Source organism: Herpailurus yagouaroundi, unplaced genomic scaffold (genome assembly GCF_014898765.1).
Source record: "Herpailurus yagouaroundi ecotype Mexico unplaced genomic scaffold, PumYag 198, whole genome shotgun sequence".
NCBI classification, from domain to species: domain Eukaryota; kingdom Metazoa; phylum Chordata; class Mammalia; order Carnivora; family Felidae; genus Herpailurus; species Herpailurus yagouaroundi.
This window is the reverse complement of record NW_024412429.1, coordinates 22,917,988-22,940,670: the sequence shown is the minus strand read 5'-3', so window position 1 is coordinate 22,940,670 and position 22,683 is coordinate 22,917,988. Positions and strand designations below refer to the sequence as shown.

At 42.0% G+C, this 22,683-nt stretch overlaps 1 protein-coding gene across 1 annotated transcript in view; it reads left to right on the top strand.

The window, feature by feature from the left end:
- The first annotated feature begins 407 nt into the window (after positions 1 to 407).
- PHACTR2 (phosphatase and actin regulator 2) overlaps positions 408 to 22,683 on the top strand; it is a 194,521-nt gene continuing 172,245 nt past the window's right edge. Inside the window, exon 1 of the mRNA XM_040448987.1 lies at positions 408 to 657. Coding sequence (XP_040304921.1) covers positions 645 to 657 — 13 coding nt within the window. The 5' untranslated portion in view covers positions 408 to 644. The remainder of the gene's footprint in view (positions 658 to 22,683) is intronic.

Genomic DNA, 22,683 nt, shown 5'->3' with positions numbered 1-22,683 from the left:
CTTAGCATTTATTTAGTGCAGAAATATTAAAGGTAGCCTTTATTTTAAGGTGGTTTTTCTGCTCTTCCTTGCTCACCCCAATGACAGGGACAACAACCACCACAAACTTTAAAATTCTACATTGAAAAGTTGCCCAGTCATTCAGTGATGTCAGTGATAAAGGCTGGACCGCATTTAGATCAGCCCCGAAGAAAGGAGAATTTATTATAGTTGTAAAGATCCCTTTTTACCTTTTAATTATCTGTGCCTCTTCCGGCTCGTGTTTGCTCTGGCATCTTTTGGAGAAGCAATGTGCTCTGCATCGCATGTACACTTCTCTTCTGAAATGTGCAGTACTCTCCACATTGCAGTGATTTCCACCCCCCGCCTTTGCTTGGAACAGAGGTGAAAACCCCAGTGGATTCAAGTATCCACTTGATAGGCTCAGTCTCTCTTAATCAGCCTGTAATGGAGCTAATGGCTGTTTGTCATCCTTGGAGATATAAATTTCCTGGCGGTGTCTCCTGCAGACAGTGCATGAAGTATGCTCTGTGTGCCAGCAAAGACTGATAATCAGCAGAAGGGCAGGGTGCTTCGTTAGCCAGGAGAAGAGCTGGGGCTCCCCGGCTGCCAGGCTACAGAACTCGCCTCGCCACTCCTGAGACATGGACAATGCCGGTAGGTAAAGCGTGAATCCTTCATAGCTAGCCTCTGGGCTCCTTTGCGATCTGCAGCCTTTGCTGCAAAAGGTTTGCTTATTTTTTGGTCTTGTGCTGCACTTAAATGTTGAAGACCTGGATATGTGTAATGTGTTAACCCTGCTGCATTGTCCACTAGGCAAGCAGTGTTTGCTTTGAAGTTCAGATTGAGCACGCAGATCCTAATTCCCCATTCACCTATTCCAAGACTGCGCTGCTATTTTATTTAGCATTTTTACGTTTAGCATATTTAGCATATCTCAGGCTGCAGGAATTGTGCTGTTTGATCCTTTTGTGCTCTGAACAGAGGGTGAAAAATGCATCTAGCTAATGAAAAAACTATTAGGAAGGGGTGACAAAAGGTGGATGGAGTTAATGAGCTAATCAAACATTTTGTTCAGCGTTACAATATGCCCAGTGTCCCAGCAGACACGTTCTTGTGTCTTATGCTTTATCTTCCCATTAGGATGAAAGTGTAGAAAATGTCTCAATATCCTCTGAGATTTTAATTTTGGAGTATAGACATTAGTGGCCGATCATGTGCGTACCTTTTAAAACTGTATTTGTTTTCAATATCTTTACTTGACGGCTAGACAGATATAACTGTTGGAATATTCTAATGCCAGCTAAATGATTAGCATAAAACGATTCCTTGTGTAGAACTTTTTTCTTCTTTGCCATAGTGAACTTTTAGAAGGTAGACACCCCTCGTTTCAATGTTATTGACACGAAATGCAGAATTTTCCCAAATGTGTTATGGATTCTCTGTCTCCTGAAACTCACTCGTTCAGTTTCTCAGCTGGTGTCAGTTTTCTAGTGATGCCTTACAGTGCCTCGAGACACGGTCGGCTCTGCTGACAGGATGCACCCTTTAAAACACATCCTACACAGGAAGACCACCCATTTGTAGGAAAGCGTATTTGTTTATGAAATGTGGTTATTTCAGTCCTCGGTGCAGGTAGCATAGGCAAGCAGAAATTTTGAAGGCAGGGTGGTTTGAGTTCTTTTATGAAATAGTTTACCAGGAATAAAAGTCTGTGACTAAAATAACTTTGTATTTGATGTGGAAGACATTGAAGTAAATTGGAACAGTGCAATCTTAGGGATGAAAATTTCAGGGTTGTGAACGAAACAGAACAAGTGTGAGGGGGAGTATGCGTGTGTTGGGAGTGTGTGAGTGTGAGTGTGTATGTGTAGAGTAGCAATAGTAGTAGTAGGAAGGAGGCTGCATTGCTGTATATGCATACAATATATATGTCTATGCGTTATACCCCCCATTGTGGTCATTAAAGAATATGCCGTAAGGCTTGTCATAAGTGCGTGTAGACAGGATATTCCATGACAAGTCACAATTTCAAGATCCACCCAAAACTTCTCTAATTATAGAGGTAGAGTGAGAAAAAAAAAAAAACAAAAAACCTAGAATCTCTAATGTAGCCTCATTTAAAACTTCTGCTACCCACAATTAATTATACTGACGTCCTGGCAGAATTATCACTTCAATTCAAGTAAATGGCTTTCTTAAGTGACTCATATATTTATTTAAAGGCCATTTAAGAAAAGAAGAGAAGCTACTGTAGGAGCCTTTTTATAGGTTTCAAAAATGCTGAGGGTTATGATTTACTTTTTGGTGAACTATAGCTTAGGGGGATAAATGTTTTCTCAGTTTGTACTTAACATTCGTTTATGCTTTTAAATGCCATTAATAAAATACCTCTGTCCCTGACACACTGAAGAATATTTGTGTACTTTGTCAAGTGGCTTTTAAAGGAGAAGTTTCCATATCATTTCGAATTTTAGGTGAAATCTCCAATCTAGGCATGTATACCTTTGAGTGGAAGAACAGGCTCTTAAATTACATTGTTCGAATATTTCAGAAATAACGTCTTCTTATAATGGCCAATTGGCTGTCAGTGATCACTTTTCATGGTAATTTTTTGATGACGTAAACAGCCTCTCTTATAGCAGGGAAATGTAAACATCCATCAGACACATACACTTCAATAAATTGTATTGACTCTAAGGAAGGCATTTAAGATAGTACTGATAAGTAGCCACAAAAAAAAAAAAAAAAACACCCACAAAAACAAACAAACAAAACCCTTGGAAATGTGTTTAGCATTATACCAAGACACCCAGTTAGCTTGGAGCACTGGAATGTCTCCAATTTAATTTAAATAAGATAATGACTTTGAATATCTGCCTAAGTTTTTCCAGTCAGCAGTGGGTTCAAGCCCTCAATATCTACTAGAGGCTAGCAGTTTAGAGCTGGGCATCGTCCTAACCATTCAACCATCAGTTTCAAGGAGCCAGGCCTTCCTCCAGCACAGCTTTCTGTGTCAGGGTTCAGATACTTGTTAGGCAGAAACACAGCTAGGAGGACACACACACAAAAGCCAAGTGTCTCTGATTTATCCAGATCACACAGAACATTGCACTGGAGATGTTTGTGTTGCTTTTGTTGTTCACACGCGAGGAAGAGTTACTGCCCGGGACTTTGGCTCCTTCAGTACGTCTGTGCACCTTTCCCCAAGCAAGCCATTGTGAGTCTGTCCACCCTTTCCTTCGCAGCAAAGAGCTGTCTTTGGCATTCCTACTATCTCTGAGAAGGAGACATCCCTTCCCCATAATTGCTGGCTTATGTATTCCTTTAAAAGCTTTTCCTGGAATAACAATAAAATATTTATCAAACAGCATATGTGGAATATGTCAGGGCAGTTTTAGCAATGTCTAACCTTTTCTTCTCCTGTTTTTTATGTAACTATTTCTTCTTATAAATTTGCTAACAACTCAAATGATAGTCCTTGATAAAAACAAGTCTGTGACGACAGCTGTGACCCAAGTTATCCTGTCCCTGCCTTTGTATCCCCTCACTGCTCCCCGCCCTACCCTTCCTCAAGTGGTCTCACGAATGAGTCGAATGAGTCGTGGAAAGAGATGTTACAAAGTTGATTCGTAGTGTGTGATTATGTCTGAAAAACATTGTTTGTGAAATGTCATTCCATATCCCACAGGGGCAGAGTATTATAAAAAGTTCTGCAGCATTTGTTGGGCGAATGTTTCATTGCTTGTGATCAAGATACTTCCATTACCATCTGTGGGTCCTGAGGGGCACCCTAGTTGGGAAAGGGAGCTGGAAGCTATGAGAGCCACCGTGCCCTCACCTTACATTCTATCTAGCCCAGGGGCTTAAAGACTCTTGACCCTTGGTGTACAATAACTGAATATGAGAAATTCACAGTCTGCTAGCTCCTTGTGAAAAAGACTGGAGGGTCATCTGGCAACCACATTGAGGAAAGGTTTATACTGGAATGATCAAGAGCATCTGATAATCTGAGATGGCACTGCCACCTACCATCCCAGGAACCGCAAACCAGGTATATAAACCCTATGCCTTTATGTTCTCATTGGTAAGTGCCAACAATAACCGTATCCATCTCATAGGATGTTATGAAGAGAAAAATTAGATACTACATGTAAAATTTGGTACAATGGCCAGCATATGGTAGTTCCCAATGCATGTTGGCTGTTTAAAGAACCACCAAAAAATTGAAGCGACGTTGCTTTGTGAATAAATATATGCTCTAGCAGTATGGGGCTAGCAGTGTGACGACGGAGTGGGAAGGCAGGCAGTTAGAATCAGACACCAGTCAGGTGGCTGTCCCAAGAACATAGCTGGAAATTGATGTGGGTGGTGAAACCAGGACTAGGATTGAAGAGTGCATTGGATATGCAGCAAAAGAACATGATGAGTGGATAAGGAGGCAGGGAGAAGTAGACCAATCAAAGCAGAACTTTGAGGTTTCTACTTTGAGAATCTAAGATAATAGTAATAATCCTATACTACGAAATACCAGAGGAGTTTTAAGAGAAAAACAATGAATTCTGTTTTGACTTGCTGAGTTTGAAATACCTCTGTGTTACCCATTTGCCTTAGTAGTTGTTCACTGATGACTTTTTCATCCACTAAAAGGTACACACACACACACACACACACACACACACGCATGTATACAGGCACACGTGCACACACAAAGTTCCTTATTAACCATGGATTTGAGATAATGCAAGGTTTTTTGTTTTTTGCTCCAATTTAAAATATTTTCTATTTTAATCTGTTTATTTTTGTTCATCTCAGGAAACCCAACAGCAACTAATGCTTCCTTGCCTCCTTCCCCCCAGCCTGTGGGGGATCCATAGGTGATGGAGAGAAAGGAGACTTTCAAATGCTACTTGACAATCTTTCAACACAGATGGAGATAAGACCAGGCCCAGAGAAGCATGCCCCTAAGCACTGAAATCATTTTGGTAAAGGCCAGGCTGTTATATAAGAAAACGTAAGCACAAACACATTTTATTTCAAACTGATTCAAAAAATTTTCATAGGAAAATCTACTTCAGGCTGCCATAGCCAAGTTCCTGAACAACTGAAGACAGTCACTGAGGAGAATGATTACCTAATGGAGCAACATTTCTGTGTGAATTCATTTGTTTTGGAAATGAATGCTTTCTAGGACATTTGACTATGTTTGAAAACTATATTTGGTGCAATTTAAATTTGTTCCCTCTAATCCCCTACTTTCATGATATCTTGGTCTTAGTAGCTATAATTTTGTCAACTGCAATGTTTTAGGAATATAATAATGTTATATATACATGCAAATGCATACATTTGCATGCATATATTGCATTTTATATGTGTACTTGGGTATGCATTTTTTTGGTTGGGATTAAAAGCTTCAATGTAGGGAAATGTTGCTAGCTCTTCTAACAAACTTAATAAAAATTTAGAATAGCTTTTCTTTTTAATTAAAAAAAGGAATTGATTCTTATTTTCTGAAATGCCTCTTACATCCTAAAAATAATTATTGAATATTTTATTCACTATAAAGCAGATAATTACAGTATTTTTCTTTGAGTTTATTGTGAAGTCCATTGTGCTGTTGTAGCATTTTATAGTTCATCAAATAGGTGAACTATAAGTGAGTCTAAGAGCACCTTAGATTCATATGAAGATATTTTTCTCAGGGATAGCTTAAGATTTAATAAAGAATCTGCTTTTTTGGAATGTCTATTTTCAAAGTGCTATTATTATTATAGAAATCAGTGTCCTTTAAAACAAAAACGTCAAAGGAAATACAGGTTCATGTACATAAAATGTACACTAAAGTCCCAAGAAGTGGCACTAAATTTTCTTAGATTTTTTTGTTTGAATATAGTTGACACTTAATAATACATTAGTTTCAGGTGTACAACATAGTGATTCCACAAGTTTATTCATCACTCTGCGTTCACCACAGAGCAGTTACCATCTGTCCCCATACATTGCTACTACAGTATAATTGACTATATTCCCTATGTTGTACCTTTTATTCCCGTGATTTATTCAGTTCATAACTAGAAGCCTATGTCTCCTACTCCCCTCCACCCATTTGCCCCTCCCCTACCCCCTACCTTCTAGCAACCATTGGTTTATTCTCTGTATTTATAGGTCTGATTCTGAGTTTTTACTCTAATTTTGGATTAACTTTGACCTCCTGGGAATAAACCAACAGTCTTGGCTTAAGAGCGTGGAGAAGGAAGACAAAGTCATTATTTCTAAAACAAAGTTTTGGATTTTTGTCCCCTCACCACCCCATCATTAGAATTAGTTGTGAGTGGGTTGGTTTTTTTTTTTATGTTTATTCATTTTTGAGAGAAAGAGACACAGAGTGCAACTGGGGGAGAGGCAGAGAGAGAGGGAGACACAGAATCCGTAGCAGGCTCCAGGCTCTGAGCTGTCAGCATAGAGCCCGAGGTGGGGCTCGAACTCAGGAACTGTGAGATCATGACCTGAGCCGAAGCCAGATGCTCAACTGACTGAGCCACCCAAGCACCCTAGGTCTGAGTGTCTTCTTTTTTTCTTTGCAACCACTCATCATTCCAAAGGCAAAATGCATTTTTCAATATCCATAAGATAAAATAGGAATTCTTGTCAAATGGCTTGCTTGGGTCAAGAAGAGCATTGGAAAAACTATGGAGAAACAACAAGAAAGCATTTTTGTGGCAGAGAAGAGAAATCAGTAACCCAACATTTTCTAAATTATATGCCATTGCACATTAATGCCATAGGATATTAATTAAGTCTCAGTCCCTTTTCACACACACACACACACACACAGAGAGAGAGAGAGAGAGAGAGAGAGAGAGAGAGAGAGAGAGAGAATTAAGTATCCAGGCAATTTGGGGAATTGCTGAGTTTAACACTGTTAAGCAGATTTCTTAACATGCTCATAGAATTAGCACATAATTCCTTGCCTGTGCTAATATTTGTTGTGAATTCCCAAGATGGAATATAAATTGTAGCATTTCCCAGTCATACTAACCACAGGCCCCAAGGGGATGCCTAGTAACAGGTGTATAACTCAAATTTGGGAACCACTTAAAATCTCTTCATTTTCATTTTTGCTTTTCATTTTTGCCTTATTCTTCCACTCCTGAATTCTTCTTTGTTTTCTCATATATAAGCCATTTTGGGGAACTAGCACACTATTCACTTGTAAAAATATCAAAGCTTGATTATTTTGAAATTAAATGTCTGTGTCATCTCTGTCCAGGATTTCTCCTTCCTTGTTTCTAGGCTTTGGGGCATTTCATTGCAAATTAGCATCACCATCAGATGCAGAAAAGAAGGAAAGGAAGCTACACTTAGCCTCATAATCCAATTACATCTATGAAATTAGGAATAATGTGCAAATTTTATTCATCCAAACTAACATTTTATATATTAAAAATGGATGTTAGGAGATTTTTATATGGAAAAAGTTAACTTCAAAGTTCTGTTTTATACATCAGGCATCAAGAACATATATAACAAAGGCAAATCATATTTAACTAAATATTAAATGTCTTGAGGGACACCTGGGTGGCTCATTTGGTTAGGCATCCGACTCTTGATTCCGACTCAAATCGTGATCTCATGGTCACCAGGTCAAGCCCCACATTGGACTCCACACTGGGCATGTAGCCTGCTCAAGATTAAGATTCTCTTCCTCTCCTGCTCCTCCCCTTCTTGTGAGCATGCTCTCTCTGTCTCTCTCAATAAATAAATAAATAAATATCTTGAAAGGAAGAATACTTACCTTTTTTGAATGCCTATTATGTAAATACTTAAGTATTTACATGTGTTACATCATTAATACTTATAATCATTCTTTTTTAAATTTTTTACTTAAAGATTTTCTTTAACATTTTTTTATTATTTAGTTTTGAGAGACAGATAGAGACAGAGCACGAGTGGGGGAGGGGCAGAGAGAGAGGGAGACACAGAATCTGAAGCAGGCTCCAGGCTCCGCAAAACCCATGAACTGCGAGATCATGACCTGATTCGAAGCCGGATGTTTAACCGACAGAGTCACCTAGGCGCCCTCATAAATCCAGCTATTTCTTTATCACCAACTCTGTACCAGGCACTGTGCTCATTAGCATGGATACCAGGGAACGAGACAGAGCTTGTTATAGAAGTTTGTTCTAGCAGAGAAAGCAAAAGTTAATAATGAATAGATGAGATACTTGGGTTGTGATTAGTGCTGTTAAGTTCATAAACTGGTACATGCATAGAGAATGAAGTTGGGGTGGAGGGGCTGCTCTCCACTGGCTGGTCAAGGACAGCCTCCCTGAGAAGATGACACGTAACCCAAGACCTAAGGAGTGAAAAGGAATCTGTCCCTTGAGAGCCAGGGAACAAGTGTCCAAGCAGAGTGACTGGCAGATACAGAAGCGCCGAGGCAAGAAAGGAATCGGGACATTTGAGGAACAAAGGCAAGGCCATCTTGCTAGGGGTGGTAATGAGAAAGAGCACCAGGCCAATCATGGAGTGTCTGAGATTTGACATAGTTCCACAAGCTCTCGGGAGCCTTTGAAGGGTTTTAAGCAGAGGAATGGCATGGTGGACTGAGGATTTCAAGGCATAAAAATGAGAAGAATGGAGAGAAGAGAGGCAAGATGGAGGCTCCCAAGAATGAAATCCTCTTAGAAGGTGCTTGGTTGGGGTGGTGGCAGTGGGGATGGGAAGAGGGAACTTAATGAAATCTCAGCCCCGTTTCAAGGCCCAGCACACACGCCATCCCCGCCATCCTCGTGATGTCTTCCAGACTGGTCTTAGAGCCCTGTCTTTTCTCAGGGCACTAACAGAACTCACCACACAGTTTTGTACTTAATGGTAGTCTATGTGAGATTACTCTCCACTTGAGGGTTGTTTTTTTTCCCCCCCCCAACCAAATTGTAGGCATCTTGAGGCCATTTGGCACATCAGACCCATCTGTTGTGTCCTCCAAAGAGTTAGAGTGCTTGTTCTCAAATTTGGCCACCTGTTAGAATCACCTGGAGAGCTTTTAAAATATACTGATCTCTGGGCCTGCCCCTGGACGAATTAGATCAGAGTCCCCAGAGTGGGGTCAGGACACTGGTGTTTGCTGGCAAGTTCCCCAGAATATCCGAATGGAAACTGTGGGTGAGAACCACTATTACAGATCCACAACAATACCTACCTAGTAGGAGTAAGAAGCCAGCTCTTCTCCCCTCCTTTTCCCTCCTCTTTCCCCCTCCCTCTCCCCCCCCCCCCCCTTCCCTTCCGCCTCTCCCTGACCCCTCCCCTCTCCCTCTCCCTGAGTAGGTCAGTCTAGCTGAGGATTTGTGCTGGGGACTTCTCTGCTCTGAGAGTGAATGAAACCTCCAAGGATGCAGCTGAAAGAAAAAAGCAGAGGCAAAAGCATGCTTCTGGATGACATATCAGGATACTAATAAGGCAGACGGAATCCAGGCTTGCTGTGATACAACCTTTTGGAGAATGATCTGGCCGTTCTGGAGAGACTTAATCACCTACTTCCTAATCAGGAAGGTTGTTGTCTCCTCCAGTGTCTCCCAAGTAAATTAAATATTGAGTGAAGATTCACTACAGTGGCAGAAACTATTTCTAGCGAGCGTTTACGTGTGAGTTTTCACTAATAAGAGATGTTAAACATCCCTTGTCAAGTTTTATATAACAAAAGAGGTACATTATTAGACCCCAAATAGCACTGCTGTGATTTAATCATCACTAACTGCGTATCTGTGCCGACTGGCTGGGTCAGAGCCACTATTAGACACCGATGCTATATTTGCGATATCATGTGACTCACCACGGGCGTCCTGCTTTTTAGTGATAGAGAAATAGGTCCTGTTCCACCTTATACTTCTCCCCTCCAAACACGCGCACACACACACACACACACACACACACACACACACCCCCCTCAGAATGAGTTTAAGATCATTTTGAGCTGATCTTAAATATTAAAGCAAAGGGAGGGTTTGATAAGCTGGTTTTCTGAATATTTTGGTTAATAGATGGTGCTTTTTACCCTAGGCTTAATGTGTACCTTTTAATGGAAACACTAACACTCAATAAAGCCATCTTTTGCAATATTTCACTTAACTGTGTCATGTGGCTGTGTGAGGATCACTTGAAAAAGTGACAGGGTTTTTAACTCTAAATGTTTTCACAAACAAAACATCAAGTACTGGGTGGAGCCTCCCCCCTCCCTCGGAATGACAAAGAGGACTTCCAAGGGTCCAGCCCCCTTCTTGGTTTGCCAGTACCATCTCCCCTGCACACATCCTCCTCATGTCCCCACCCTAGCTGCCCTTCTCATCCCCCTACTCACACATCCGGTGCACTGGCCCTTCTGAACTTCTCCAGACACTCTAGAAACACCCACAATTCAAACGCTCTGATCCTTCTCTGTGGAAGGCTCTGGCTTCTCTTCTTCCCCTGTCACCACCTTGAAAAGCCTCCTCTTTGAGTAAGACCCTGCCCAAGTGTCCCCTCATCTGTGGAATCTTCTGTCATTCTGGATAGAATTAGTGTTCTCTTCCCTCGACTCCCACAGAACACTCTCCTACACAATGACAGCACGTATCAGGTAAACCGTAGTGTTATTTTATCTGTCTGCCTGTTTGACTAGGGCCACGTGCTCCTCAAGACAGGGCCACGTCTTCTTTGTGAACTCATGACCTCATGCAACACCTGACAGAGGATACATTTTCAGTAAGAGGGCAAACGAATAAACTGGCTGAAATAAAGCCCGAGGTGTTTCTTTTATTGTGTTCTCATTATGTAGAAAGTATGAATTAGGCCCTCTGCTGTCAGTGTGGAGCCCACTTCAGATCCTCTGGCCACCCCCCGCCCCCGTATCGCCCCTGCTCATGCTCTATCTCAAAAGTAAATAAGAACATTAAAAAAAAAAAAAAAAGTATGAATTGGGCTGCCTAGGTGGCTCAGTCGGTGAAGCGTCTGACTTCAGTTCAGATCGTGGTCTAACGGTTCATGGGTTCGAGCCCTGTGTTGGGCTCTGTGCTGACAACTCAGAGCCTGGAGCCTGCTTTGGATTCCCGTGTCCCTCTCTCTCTGTCTCCAACCCCCTGCCCCAACTAGTGCTCTGTCTCTCTCTGTCTTTCAAAAATAAATAAATGTTACAAAAATTTTTTTAAGTATGAATTAATTTTTATTGGCAGTTGAATGATGTGGCCATATATCACTTAAGAGAGCAGTAGAACCCATCAAAATCACTTTAGAATTAAAATGTACCATTTACTATCTATCTATCTATCTATCATCTGTCTTTCTTCCTATACATTTATGTATGTATGTATCTATCAATCACCATCCCAGCCCCACATTACACCTCCTAATTCAGAATCTCCCATGGGGAAAGAGGGATAGCAGAACTAAAAAAAAAAAAAAAAGTTTCCCAGATGATTCCCTGCACACCCCTGTTAAGACCCAGTCGTTCTGAGGGAGATACAATGAAGTTGCTCAGACAAAGCAGGTTTCCTTTGCTTTACTATGTGTTACTAAGAGAACTGATTGTTGTGAAAGTACATTATTATTAGAACCACAAAGATCTCGTGTCATATACAAAAATGTTCTGTCTATCCTACTGGAGGCCCTCCTTGACCTGTAAGCGAAGCGTCTCTTGGTGGGACTGTTGTGTGGTGTGGTGGCGAGTTCTGTATTCCCTTCATCCACTTCCTGTGGAGAGGCATCCATGTAGGTTCCAGGGCATTGACCAGGACCGGCTTAAAACTTCATCCACCCAACTTGCCTTTAATTTATCACCTGCTGGAGGCCTCTGTTTGCATTTCATGTACTTGGGTGTTACTTGCTCAGTCAGGGAAATTTGGCAGCCATCCCTTTTTCACATAAGGGGATCAAAGGAAAGGTGGCCATTCTTGACCTCAGAGAATAGTCAGCATGGGGTAAGAGTGAAAATATCTTGGGTTTCTTGTGTGAGACGTTAGTCTTCCTGCCTTTCTGTGGCACTTAGAGAGCAGACATCAGTAGGTGGAACCAACTCATTTGCTCAAACAATAAGCATTTTACAACATTCATTAACCTAAGGGTCACTTCTTTAAGTTAAGGAAGTTCAAAGACATTTGTTTAAATAGCTGTATGACTATGACTCTTGTTGAAAAAAGCCAGAGAGTTGGAAATTAAAGCCAACTTTGTCCTTAAAATCCAGACTTTGTGGAAAACCAGCAGCCCCGTAGCATACCTTTCGCACAAAGTACCACCGTTAACTTTTACATTTCCTGGCTTGTGTCAGTTTTTGTCACAACCCTAAGGTTCTATAAACAAAGGTGTCTCTTATACTAACAGACATGGGCTTTGTCCCCAGCAATCCCGGAGAAGGTTTTCATGAAGCCTCAAAACTATAAAAACTTCTAATGTACTTTTGGGTGCCTGGGTTATTTTAAAACAAAATCAAGGTCCACAAAACTATGTTTTAAATATAGGACTAGAGATAAGTGATTTATTTTTTTAGAATGCCATACATACTTCAATAATATCCCTTTCACCTTCAAAAATGCTTACAAATATAGTTCATTTCTCACAGTTTGCCAGTGAATTATGTAAACATTTGAAATGATCAGTTCTGCTTTTACAGATAGGAAACTAAGGCAAAAAAAAAAAAAGTGGACTTATTTATTTATTTTCAGAGAGTAGCTCTATGCACAGCTTAACTGCACATGGAGAATGTTGCATTGACATATAAAAGCAATAAAAGTTGGCCATTTGCCAACTCTTGAGGCGTGGGCCATGCCAAATCTGATTCCCATTGACTTTTACACAGAAGGAAAGCCAAACACAATTTACCCTTTGGGTTGCATGCAAGATTGTTTTTCAGGGGAATGCGTTATATTTGTTCTGGCCACAAAGGCTATCTCTGGGGAGGACCGCCAAATGGCTTTGGTCACAGTGTCCACGAAACACAACTGTCCCAATCCATTATCTTGAAGCTGTCTGTACTAGGATATGCAATCAGCTGATCAGACACTGGAAATCAACTGGAAATTCCAGTTGAGGCTCATTAATTGGGGGACCAAGTGTACAAAGGACATATGTTTATATGGCAGGGGGGAGCAGATGGAGGGACAGTAAAATCCCCAGGGAAGGGACAAGAGTAGGAGGATTAGGGACGCCCTGGCATTTTCCGCAGAGACTGAGTGTGAAGGTCCAGTCCCAACGTAGGGACTGGAGTATCGGACAGGGCATTTGGGCAAATTAGACAGACAGACCAAGGTAGATGCTAGCTTATGAATCAGGTTGACAGAAGATGTTGGGAGGACTGTGCAAATTTTATTCTGGTTTGTTCGACCTGGGGTGAGTTGGCAACAAAGAAAACTCAGGAGACCAGGGAGGGACACCACGAGCCCTCTCAGGCCCCTTCGGCACAGAAGGGCAGGTTGTCACACAGTTCAGCGCCTTACCCTGGACCGGCCCTGGCGGCCAGCAGCCGTCAGGACACTCACCCTGCCACTCCCAACGTGTCACTTTATATTTTGCGTGAGAATCATTCTGAAATTGCAACTCTTGCTTCTATTTAGTCACAGTTCCCTGCCTTCTGAAATCGAATATACTCTACTGTTTGGAAAACTGCAGGGAAACTAGACGCAGAGGCAGAAAAAGGAAGATACGTTCCCGGCTGAGTCCCTTCCACTTGTCGGCATGGGGCCCTGGGCTTACTCACGGGCCCCACTCGCCTCATCCAAGTCTGGGTTGATTAACACTCGGCTCCAACAGAAGTAGAGCATCACAACAAACTGGTCTCACTCTTACGTGAATTTGAAGTTGTTACAAACATTAACTAATTTAATCCTGACAGCTACCCCTCCGGTGGTCGTGAGGCCCACCCCCCTCAGCCTGCCCCGACTCCCCCCCACCCCTGCCCCCACCCCCGCCTCGAATACTTGTCTGTGCCTTCCAACCTCAGCTGTCCCTTTAGGCTGTGGTCACTGCACTGGCTTCTGGCAGCTCCCATTTCCCTCCCCTTCCACGTGTTGCTTCTTTTCCTTCAGTCCGATTGCGATGTAACTGACGCGCAGCCCTGTGTGTACCTAAGGTCTGCCGCGTAACGACTTGACTTACGTATATTGTGAAATGATCCCCCCAAGTAGGTTTAGTTAACTCCCTGTCACACCATATGGATACGAAAAAGCTTACGTGCACTGTTTCTGCCCTCCTCTGGTCTGGGAAACCAGAGAATCAAGATTGTCATTCTTGTGTCCACGGTCATAGTGACCCCAGTGAGGGCCTGAGTCATTTTCCAGCGATTCATGTGTACAAGCCGGAGGTCAGGGGTTTTTTACGTTTACTTGGGACTAAGTAGCAGCTCATTCTATCTGCTAGTTCTGGACTGAATCATCAGTAGTCCTGCCCGTGCCCTGAGGATAAAAGGAAAGGTCAAGATCTTGTGTGCAGGGCCCCCCTTCTGCCTCAGCCAAACAGCCTGGCCCCATCGTCCCAGATGCTTCATCGCATACCCAGCGCTATGTGCTCCTATGTGTGTTCTACTTGCTACATGCTTTTCTCGCCCTCTAGTCCAACCCCACTCTTCACGTGCAGAATTCCTGTTTGTCTCTCAGGACGTGGCTCAGCCATCACCGTGTGGACATCCCTCTGCACCCCAGTGCAGGGTTAGTCACTCCCTGAGCTCCCCCCATCCGCCAGGGACCTGCCCAAGGGCAACGTAACCTTAAGGCCTCACACACTATGTGGCACACAGTAGGTACCACATCCATCCTGGCGAGGACGCCTGGGGGGCTCAGTGGGTTAGGCGCCCGACTCTTGGTTTCTGCTCAGGTCATGATCTCAGGGTTTGTGGGTTCGGGTTCTGCGCTGACAGTGCAGAGCCTGCTTGGGATTCTCTCCCTCTGTCCCTCTCTCACTCTCTCTGCCCCTCCCTCACTCTGTTCTCTGTCTCTCTCTCTAAATAAATAAACTTAAAAAAACAAAATCTCCATCCTGGCTGACTCGCTTCCGGGACCATTGTGGCCAAGCTGTAAAATGTTCATGCTGCGTTTGTACATTCTCCTCATACACCTTTTGAAAAGCTTAAGGAGAAAAAGAGGGTTTGAAGGAAATGCAGTTGGATACAAAAATGCAAAACACAGCTGCCTGCTTGATGATGTTGATAAAGTCCTGAAACCTCCATAAATAGTTCTTGGGAATCTCACTTTTTTTTTTCTGTTTGATCGTCATTAAATCAAATTTCGAATTTTGTTGTATTTTATTTTTTTAAGTTTATTCATTTATTTTGAGAGAGACAGAGACAGTGCAAGTGGGGGAGGGGCAGAAAGAGAGAGAGAGAGAGAGAGAGGAAGAGAGAGAATCCCAAGCAAGCTCTGCTCTGCCAGCTGCGGAGCCCAACATGGGGCTCGAACCCACAAACTGGGAGATCATGGCCGGAGCTGAAACCAGGAGTCGGACCCTTACCCGACTGAGCCACCCAGGTGCCCCAAATTTAGAATTTTTAAATGTATATTTTTGTAGGGATTCCTTGCAGGGGAAGATAGAACATGTAATAATTATAGTAACAAGTGTGTTGAACTTTATATCTCATGAAGAAGGAAGTGCCATATATCTAGAAGAAATTTTTTTTTTCTCAAGGAGGATTTGATTATACTAAAGAAATGAGGCACTTGAAATTTGGTCATAAGTGCAGAGTACATAGGAGCCAGGCTTCAATCCAGAAAAGGGATCAGTCTAACAATTAAACAAAAAAAATTTTAACGTTTATTTTTGAGAGAGAGAGACAGAGACAGAGTGTGATCAGGGGAGGGGCAGAGAGAGGGAGACACAGAATCCAAAGCAGGTTCCAGGCTCCAAGGTGTCAGCACAGAGCCCAACACGAGGCTCGAACCCACGAGCTGTGAGATCATGACCTGAGCCAAAGTCAGATGCTTAACCGACTGAACCACACAGGTGCCCCAAATTATTCCTTGGTCTTAAAATGTGGAGGGGGGAAAACACTTAGTAATAATACCCAAATGAGAAGGAAATAATTCTGAGCTATTGTTGAAAATAAGTTAATGTGATTATGGCATGTAAAGCTTGTTTGTATTTATCAAATCGGTTTGTGTGGCAAGAACAACGTCTGAGGGGAGTTATATCCCAAGCTGTTAGCAGATCTTAATCCCTGGAAAATGGAAGAGGGAATTTTGTATTTTATTTCATACTTTTCTATTTGTTTTTGTTTGTTTGTTTGCTTTTGTGGGTTTTTTTTTTTGTTTTTGTTTTCACAATAAGTATGTACTGCTTTTAGAAATGTCCAAAAGCCAATAATTATGTTTTAATCCATTACCTGGAAAGCAGCACATACTCTGCATTAGCACATAGGACACACTATATCCTGGGTGCACTTCATTTTTTTTTAATGCTTTATTTTGTTTTAGAGAGAGAGAGAGAGAGAGAGTATGAGTGGGAGAGGGAGAGATAGAATCTGAAGCAGGCTCCAGGCTCCCAGCTGTCGGCACAGCAGTCCCGTGCAGGGCTCGAACCCACGAACCGGGAGATCATGACCTGAGCAGAAGTCAGAAGCTTAACTGACTGAGCCACCCAGGCACCCCCTGGGTGCACTTCAGATGCTAATGACATGGGTCCCAACCCCACATTAACTTGGGATGCTTCCCCGCCCATTCCCCACCCTGCCCCAACACACACTATTACTGAACTTGTGCTAGGTTGTTAATTCTTATGACCAGGACTCATAGTGATTAACTTACATACAGTATTACCACAATGAGAACACTTTAACTGTTTTGTCTTCTATCTTCTCTGTTGAAAGTTGACTTGAAGTTTGTGAGTAAAATCAGCAATTTGGGAATGTATCTCCAGTCGTTTTTAATGTTGGAGGAAGCAGCTTCTTTTCATGGTATGTGGTTTGTTTAGATGGGTAAATACCGTGTGTCTGTTGGGTGAGGACCCTGGCCCTGAGGGGCTCCAGGTCAGAAGGTAGGGCCATGGGGTTATACTGAACCAGGTGAGGAGCTTCCGAAGAGAAGCGGAGCAGAGGATGTGTTCAGGTGCAGCCCAGGAGGCGAAGCTGTTTGTCCTTGAGTCTAAGACTGGAAGAAGAGTGGTGGGAATGAGCTGGGAACCACAGTCAAGAGCTGAAACAACTATAATGAACCAGGAGTCAAGAAACAGGGCGGAGCAAATCTAGGACTAATACCTCAATCTTGTGTTATGAATATATGCTGAGTGCATTATTTGTCCCATGTTAAAAAATATGGTCACATTGGGGCACATGGGTGGCTCAGTCGGTTAAGCATCTGACTGGCTCAGGTCATGGTCTCATGGTCGTGGGTTCAACCCCCATGTCAGGCTCTCTGTTGTCAGTACAATGCCTGCTTCAGATCTTCTGTCTCCCTCTCTCTCTGCCCCTCCCCTGCTTATTCTCTCTTTCTCTCTCTCTCTCTCTCAAAAATAAACACTTAAGAATATTTTTTAAAACATGGTCACATATATACAATAAGATGGGATATTTTCTGTGCCAGAATTGTGTTTACTTTGAGAGATACCACAGTTTTAGTTGGTGACTGCCACCTAGACCGTTTGTTCAAAGAATATTTGATACCTTGTCAGATCAGTCTGTGCTACGTGTTGGTTTCTACTTCACCTTGGGCGAGGAGATATTGTTTCGTCTTCCTGTGTGTCATACCAACGTGCCTCCAGTAGATTTAGTTCCACCGGTGAGGGTGCAAGTTTTGCAACTGTTAAAAGTCAGTGGGTGAAGCTAATCGTTTTCAATTACTTCGAAATACCTCTTTCTTCTTTCCTTTAATGAGCACAATTTTTTAATATAACTTAGATGAAAGACATAGTGAATAAATACGAATGGAGTACCTACAGTGTTAAGCCCTCGTCTAGCTGCAGAGAACACAGAGAACAGAGAATGTAGCAAGTCGTGCTACCATGGGGTTTCCATTCTATTGGGACCAACAGAAAATAAACAGATAAACAACTACCTGACATAAGGCCAGGTAGCGAGAAGGCACATGAAGAAAGGTAAAGCAGAGTGACTGAGAGGGTTGATGGCATACTATTCTGGGTAATGCGAATTTCATCCCACTGATTGGCCATCTGAGATCCGTAAGCATAGCTTTTTAAAATCTTCTTTTATTGGGGCTCCTGGGTGACTCAGTCAGTTAAGCGTCTCACTTCAGCTCAGGTCATGATCTCACAGTTCCTGGGTTCAAGCCCCACATCAGGCTCTGTGCTGACAGCTCAGAGCCTGGAGCCTGCTTTGGATTCTCTCTCTCTCTCTCTCTCTCTCTCTCTCTCTCTGCCCCTCCCCTGCTTGCCCTCTCTCTCTCTCTCTCTCTCAAAAATAAATAAACATTTAAAAAAAAAAACAGTTAAAATCTTCTTTTATTAGTTTGGTGTAGTTTCAGGTGAACACTATTTTTCCTGATTTCAGTCTGCCGAAATCCTTTAAGTTTCATGCTGTTTCAAGTTTCAAGAAGTGGTCCCAGGTCAAAGAAAAATGCTAAGAATTTCATCTTGTTTTGTGTGGCAACAGAATGAAGGCACATAATTACATGACTGTCCCCACCCCCAACAAACCTGCAGTGGCCCAGATTTGTTTGAAATTTAGCACAAAACTACATTGTTATCAGAGGATGTTCCCATGAGATAAGGAAAGGCTGCCAGAATTGTGGTGGCAGCTTGATTACAAAAATATTAAAACATTTCTTCCTTAATGACAAAGACCCGTTGTTCACCCTTATAGAGAGCAAGTTAGCACCTTCATTCTAAAAAGCTTTGGTCTTAACAGCATCTGTCTGACTGCTATGTACCCCAGATATCCCAGGGAGAATGCATAAGGCGTGTCAATGAACGAAGGACAGGATGGGTTTTAGCAAAGACGTTAGAATTTAAACAACCAAAGAGACTTTCCTTCAAGAATCGCATTCATTTCGGCATGTTGGTATTACTGAAAACAAATTTGGGATCCTAATTTTAGAATTGTCTTTGGAGCCAGTTCACAAGCCAGAACAAAACTTTATTCATTCAGTTTTTCATTAGTTCATTCCTTCTGTCGTTGGACAAACATTTGTGAAGCCTTCTCTCTGCCAACATGGTGCTTCTTGTTAAGTGTATGTCAATAAATTAGAGCCATGGCTTTCTTTCGAGCCTACCCTGGTACGAGGAGACAGAGAAGTTATAGAACTGGATGTGCCTAGGTAGCTAGGAACCATTTAAGGTGGGAGGCCCAGGAGGTAAGCTGTGCTTGGCAAGGTAGGGGAAGCTCCAAGAGGAGGTGACATTTAGTCTGGAGTGTTTGAAGACCAGGTTCACTCCTGGTTTGCTGGGTGGAGGGAAATGTGAGTTTCTTCTGACAGCAGTCTTTTACTTTGTGGTTACACTCGTTTGATAACCCATCTCATTCAGCTGACTTGGCCTAGAATGATCTTGACTAATTCCCAAAAATAAATTTACTTGCAGGACATGAATATTTTCCACCATTCAGTTTCATAAATATTTATCGAGCACCTAACCACGGGCGGTATGCTGTGCCACTATGTAGATGCCGTGGAGAAGTCAAGACAGTCTTTCTTCAACTTTTAAAAAAGACGTCCTTTTTTGTTGAGGTGAAATTCACAGAAAACGAGCCATTTTAAAGTGTACAATTCAGTGGGATTTAATACATTTGCAATGTTGTACAATGACCACCTCTGTCCAGTTCCAAAATGTTTTCATAACCCAAAAGAAAACTCTGCACACCCATTATGCAGTCATTCCCTATCTCCACCCCCTTACCCCCTCCCCCCACCCTGCAAATACCAATCTGCTTTCTGTCTCTATGGATTTACCCATTCTGAATATTTCACATAAATGGAATCATGCAATATATGACCTTTTGTTTCTGACTTCTTTTACTTAGTATAATGTTTTTGAGATTCATCCACATTGTAGCATGTGTTAGTACTTCATGTCTTTTTATGGCTGAATAATATTCCATTGTATGGACATACCACATTTTGTTCATCCATTCGTCCACTGGTATCTGGGTTGTTTCCACCAGTTAGCTGTTGTGAATAGTGCTACTATGAGCACATGTACATGTATTTGTTTGAGTACCTGTTTTCCTTCTTTGGGGCATATACCTAGAAGTAGAATTGCTGGGTCATATGTTATTACTCCAACTTTTTGAAAAACTGCCAAGCCGTTTTCCACAGTAACTGCACCATTTTACATTCCCACCAGCAATATATGAGGATTCCAATTTGTGCACATCCTCACCAACCCTTGTTACTTTCTGTTTTTTGAATAGTAGCCATCCCAGTGGATACGAAGTATTATCTTATTGGGGTTCTTATTTGTATTTCCCTTATGACTAATGATGGTGAGCTTTCCTCTTGTGCTTCTTGGCCATTTATATATCTTCCTTCCCCCATCTTTGATGGCAATTCCAAACAAAAGAACTTATAAAAATGTTTTGAGCAGTGAGTGAAATACCTCACAAAGGACTGATTTTAGGCAGACAGTATTCATTTGGTTCTGTAAATTATGGCCCAATTGGTCAAAAACCAATCTTATATTATTTCATGTTTATTATAGCTATTATATGCAACTGTTAAATTGGTTTGAATATGAACTTGTGGGTATCTTCTCAGTCATAAGCATTAGTTTATCTTCTGCAATAGCTCAGGTCTTATAACAAGTTACTGAATTTGAGTCAGATTTATAGTCTACCCATTTCTCATAGCATTTTGAGATGTCGTTATATAGATTTTGCCTTTGGGATAAAGTTTCATAAATTCCATACCAACCAAAAATTTGGCTACATAAAGTGTATATTTGACTAGTATATAATTTATTATATATATTTATTAGATGTATCTATTCATCTATCTAGAGTCTTAAGGGTAGGCGGAATACTGAACTTAGATGTCAATGATTCAGTACACCCTATTTATTTATATTACCGTCTCACCAACAATAAAACTCTCTAGAAACTGAAAGGCATCTTTCTAATATTTCCAGTGGAAGTTGCCACTCCTTTTTCCTTATAACTCCATATAAACACAGAGAGTAAACACACAGGACAAGGAAGGCTAAGGCTAATGTTCTTCATCTGGAGAGAGAAACCCCAATACCTCCCACAGTACTTTCATGTATTTAAAAATTTTGTATTGAGCACCCGTAATGTTGCAGGAACTGTATAAACTCTGAGAAGGTATACAGTAGAACCTACATTCTTTGGGGGTTGGGTAATGAGCAAATAAGTAAGGTAGTTGTAAGTGTTGCGAAACAAAACAAAACATGGTATAAGGGGCATGAGAGGGCTGCTGTTGAAGAAGGGCTGTTCAAAGAGACAGGGTGGTCAAGGAAAGCCTCTCTGAGGAAGCACGGATACATGAAGAAACAAAAAAAAAGTGTGAGGGAGAGGGTCTTACCCATTTGAGGGACAGCGTGGCTGAATGTGGCTGAAGTGCCATGATTTCAAAGGGGAGTGGCAGGAAATAGTTTCAAAAAATAGTCAAGGCAAGGGAATTAAAAGCAAAGATGAACTATTGGGACCTTATCAAGATAAAAAGCTTCTGCACGGCAAAGGAAACAATAAGACTAAAACTGCAACCGACGGAATGGGAAAAGATATTTGCAAATGACATAACGGATAAAGGGCTAGTATCTAAAATATATAAAGAACTCACCAAACTCCACACCCGAAAAACAAATAATCCAGTGAAGAAATGGACAGAAGACATGAATAGACACTTTTCCAAATAAGGCATCCAAATGTCCAACAGACACATGAAAAGATGCTCAACGTCACTCTTCATCAGAGAAATACAAATCAAAACCACACTGAGATATCACCTCACACCGGTCAGAGTGGCTAAAATGAACAAATCAGGCACGTGAGTGGCTCAGTTGGTTAAGCATCTGACTTCGGCCCAGGTCATGATCTCGTGGTTCGTGGGTTCGAGCCCTGCCTCAGGTTCTCTGCTGACAGCTTAGAGCCTGGAGACTGCTTCAGATTCTGTGCCTCATTCTCTCTCTTCCCCTCCTCCACTTGTGCTGTGTCTCTGTCTCTCAAAAATAAATAAATGTAAAAATAAATTTTAAAAAGACATTTAAAATGGGCCAGTGCTAAAGACTTACTCAGAATTGCAAGGATCCAGTTTATCTGTCCCGTCCTGGGAACCAGTTCTGGCTTCTGGGTGGGTAGAGTGTCTCTATTCATTTCCTAATGTTTCTGTAACAAATTGCTACAAACATAGTGGCTTAAGGCAACATAAATTTCTTATCTTATGGTTCTGAAGGTCAGAAGTCAAATGTGTCTGCAGGGCTGTATTCCTTCCACAATTCTAGGAGGGGGATCCATTCCTTGTCTTTAAAACTGGCATGTAGGGGCACCTGGGTGGCTCAGTTGGTTAAGCATCTGACTCTTGATTTCAGCTCAGGTCACGATCTTACGGTTGGTTGGTTCGAGCCTAGCGCCAGGCTCTGCGGTGATGTTGTGGAGCCTGCTTGGGATTCTCTCTCTCCCTTTCTCTCTGCTCCTCCCCCCATCTCAAAAATAAATAAATAAACATGAAAAAAATCTTTTTAAAAATGGTATGTAGAGGCCACTCACGTTCCTGGGCACATGGCTCCTTTCTCCATCTCCAAAGCCAGAAGCATAGCATGCTCTCA